General features: G+C 38.1%; 1 protein-coding gene across 2 annotated transcripts in view; it reads right to left on the reverse strand.

Annotated features, from left to right (window-relative positions):
• The window catches only part of myo18b (myosin XVIIIB), a gene marked incomplete in the record, with an annotated part of 101,803 nt that overhangs the window by 93,676 nt on the left and 4,600 nt on the right, over positions 1 to 3,527 (reverse strand). For both annotated transcript variants that reach the window (XM_014020572.1, XM_014020571.1), the window contains 1 exon segment: positions 92 to 219. In XM_014020572.1, coding sequence (XP_013876026.1) covers positions 92 to 130 — 39 coding nt within the window.

Consider the following 3,527-nt stretch of genomic DNA (forward strand, 5'->3'; position numbering starts at 1 on the left):
CACACACACACACACACACACACACACACACACACACGCGGAGTAACACACATATTAGTGTTAACACAGCATGCAGCAGGTCTGCACCTCCCTTCTGCTCCCACAGTTTTAAACGTGAAGACAGCGCCATGGTTCGAGGGCCTGTGGTGAAGATGAGGAGGACGTCGCAGTGATGGCAGCCGGTGGAGGTGTGTGTGTGTGTGAGCAGGGTGACACAACCTAATAGTAAGTACAGTTACACATAAGAAGAAGGACATTAGTTAGGGTGATTTACATCCACTCTGACTAGTTTCAGACTATCCAGGTGTCTTTGTTGCTCTTTTAAGGATCTGTTTCAGATGCCTCACGCTCAGAATGTAACAAAACAACTGAAAGAAATGATCACAAACTTAGACTGAGGGGCAGCAACTGTTTGTCTGAGGTCTTCAAGTGTAAACACACACCTGTACACTCCAGAGCAGCAAAAACCCTGCTTTCATTAAACTGACTGGTGATCATTTAATCCTGATCAGCAGCTCCTGAGTGGACCTGAACCTGATGAATCACGTGAAAACAAAAACAGTGGACTCATTTTTTTCCCCCCACAACTTTCTGTTGTGGCTGTTTTTGTACCTCTGATATGAAAACCTCGAGGACTTGTCCTGAAACATACAGGAGTGTATGATCTCATTTTGTAATAACAACACATTATGTAATAATGTAATAAAAATTAGGCTTCAAAGTTTAATAAACTCGCACTAAAACCGCATTATGTAACAATAGACACAAAATGTAATAAAAGTCTTCAAGACATTTTGTAATAACATTACATTTTGCGACAATTGTTACAAAATGTGGTGGTGTAATAATCTGGTGCATTTTGTAATAAACAATCAAAACCCAGTATTTCTGTTCATCCTAATCAATATACTTGTAATAACTGTCATGTTGCAAATACTACATAATTAAATCTTTGTAACTTTGGTTAAAAACACTGAACTTCTCATCTTTTATTTGCATTTTCAGTCTAATTCATGTGTACATGGATGTACAGAGCAATCTCACCGATTGTTTTCATGTTTTATGGAATCTTTCAAAAACAGTTTCAAATTTATTCAACATGTCAGAGCCTGTAGGATGTTAATGTAAGGGAAGTGACTTATGTAAAATAGGTCCCCCTACATCTTCTCATAACAAAGTTATGAGAGGAAATTTTACCAAGGTTTTTCTCATTACTTTAATATTTGTCTGTACAAAGTGAAGTGTGACACAATAAGGGAACGTCAGACGAGTTGAAATTGATTCATAAAAGATTATGCAATCATTTATTCACACAAATTGAACAAATCATAAGTTACACCTGATTTTGGATTTCCTATAACAGCGTCCAAGTTAAAATGAGATAAAAAAAAACCTGCGTCCGACTTTTCTTTCACATTAACTCAGATTACTTATATAGAACAGTAAAACGTCAGCTCTGATGTAATAACTAAACAATTTACTGGCACTTCAACTTAGGGTTGGCAAAGGAAAGGTAAGAAAAGATGATGAAAATTAAGGATTAGTGTTTCTGCTTTTATTTTGGAAAGGGTCTGTGTGACAACCGGATCAGCACGTCCTCTCTGCGCTCGGACTTCAACTTGACACGTCACCCCGAACACGTCAGCTTTTACCTGGGGATGTCTTCTTAAGGCAAACCTGGTATGAACTGTCTTGCCACAACCATCCAGGAAGCTTGTACCCGCTGGTCCTTGGCGAAAAGGTGTTTTCAGGTGGCTTTTCGTCTGTTTCAGCCCCGGCTAGAAGATTCCAGCTGAACAGTTCCGGTCGTCCTTCAAAATAAAAGTTCTCCCTGCGGGAGTTAAAAACACTGAAGAGACGTATGTCTCTGGTGGACAGGAGCGGCGTGCTCCTGTCCGGCCGTCAGATTCACCCTATTTGGCTGAAATGGGCGAAATCCGAGGCCCGGCTGTTCTCCGGAGAGAAGAAGCCGGTCTTCCCGTTTCGGCATACAGGAAGAAGACTGTTCCGTCTGTCCAAGATGTCCGTGTTAGTACAGAGAGTCAGACGCCTTGGATCCGCCCTGAGGCGTTTAGCATGAGTCAGAAAAAGAAAAGAGAGATAAGACTTTGCCAGGCGCCAGTGCAAGGTCACATTCTGTAGCTGTTTTAACAGACATTTGATAATATCTTCTTAGCTTTCTTTCTGATAGTCTCTAAGAGAAATCACTGTAAAACATTTATGATGATTAATTAACATTTCTGTTTAAATAATCAGTCTGAACTTGGTGTCCAGATAAATGTAGGATTTTCTTAAGAAAACTCAAAATTATATTACTGATGTTTCCAGTAAAATAAACAGTGATTTATAAAAACACAATGAAAACATGGTGAATATTTTTCTGTGATTTTATACCATTAATTAATCTTCTAGGCACGATAAAAGAGTAGGAGTGTTCCTTCCTCTCTTTGTGACAGTCATTATTATGATTAACAAATGCATAACATTCTTAGTTAAACAACAAATGAATCAYGAACAGAAAAGATTGTTTCTGTTCATTATTTGATTAAGAGACCTGAAGTTCTCTTTCTAGGTTGAAATGACCTGTCATGGCCTAAAATAGAGTTCAGTATTCCTGCCTTCGGCCAGGCCTTTCTGAGACCTGCTTTGAGGCAGTAACTCCTGTTTCTTCACTCGAGGTGACCCCTACATTAAAAACAATTATTAACATTAAATATCCACTTCCAACCCACTCTGTTGCTAGAAACAAGTTCTTCAACCCTCATTTACTTCTGATACAGAAGCCGACAGTCTGCCTGCACTGTGCCCCCCTCCCCTTCACGGCTGATGGTCCACCTGCACCCCCCCAAGACCCCCTGCTTGTGATTAATAGTTTGTTTTTTTTTTACAAAAATTACGTATTTTTAAGGCTCATTAAGCAGGTAAACGTCTGAAGGGGTTGACATGTATGTACAACTGACTTTTAGATATATTTTGGGAGTTGTCTACAAAGTGGAATAATATCTGTAACAGGGATCAGGACAGTAAATCTGAAAACGTAAATAAATAATGAGAAGTTCTGTGTTTTTTTTTTTGACCAAAGTTATAAAGATTTAATTATGTAGTATTTGCAACATGACAGTTATAACAAGTATATTGATTAGGATGAACAGAAATACTGGATTTTGGTTGTTTATTACATAAGGCACCAAATTATTACACCACCACATTTTGTAACAATTGCCGCAAAATGTAATGACGTTATTACAAAATGTCTTGAAGACTTTTATTACGTTTTGTGTCAATTATTACACAATGTGGTTTTAGCGCAAGTTTATTACATTTTGAAGTCTGATTTTATTACATTATTACATAATGTGTTGTTATTACAAAATGAGGCTTTATAAGGAGTTCAAACTGAACTTTCTAAGACTTTATTAATCAAAACAATCAATGGACCTCATGCAAGAACCGTTCGTACGCACAGATTTGTTCTTAAGTTGTGCGTACGAGTGATTTAGGAGAATTTGTGGCATTCACCAATGTTT

The sequence above is a fragment of the Austrofundulus limnaeus genome, unplaced genomic scaffold (assembly GCF_001266775.1).
Source record: "Austrofundulus limnaeus strain Quisiro unplaced genomic scaffold, Austrofundulus_limnaeus-1.0 Scaffold258, whole genome shotgun sequence".
Classification (NCBI taxonomy): domain Eukaryota; kingdom Metazoa; phylum Chordata; class Actinopteri; order Cyprinodontiformes; family Rivulidae; genus Austrofundulus; species Austrofundulus limnaeus.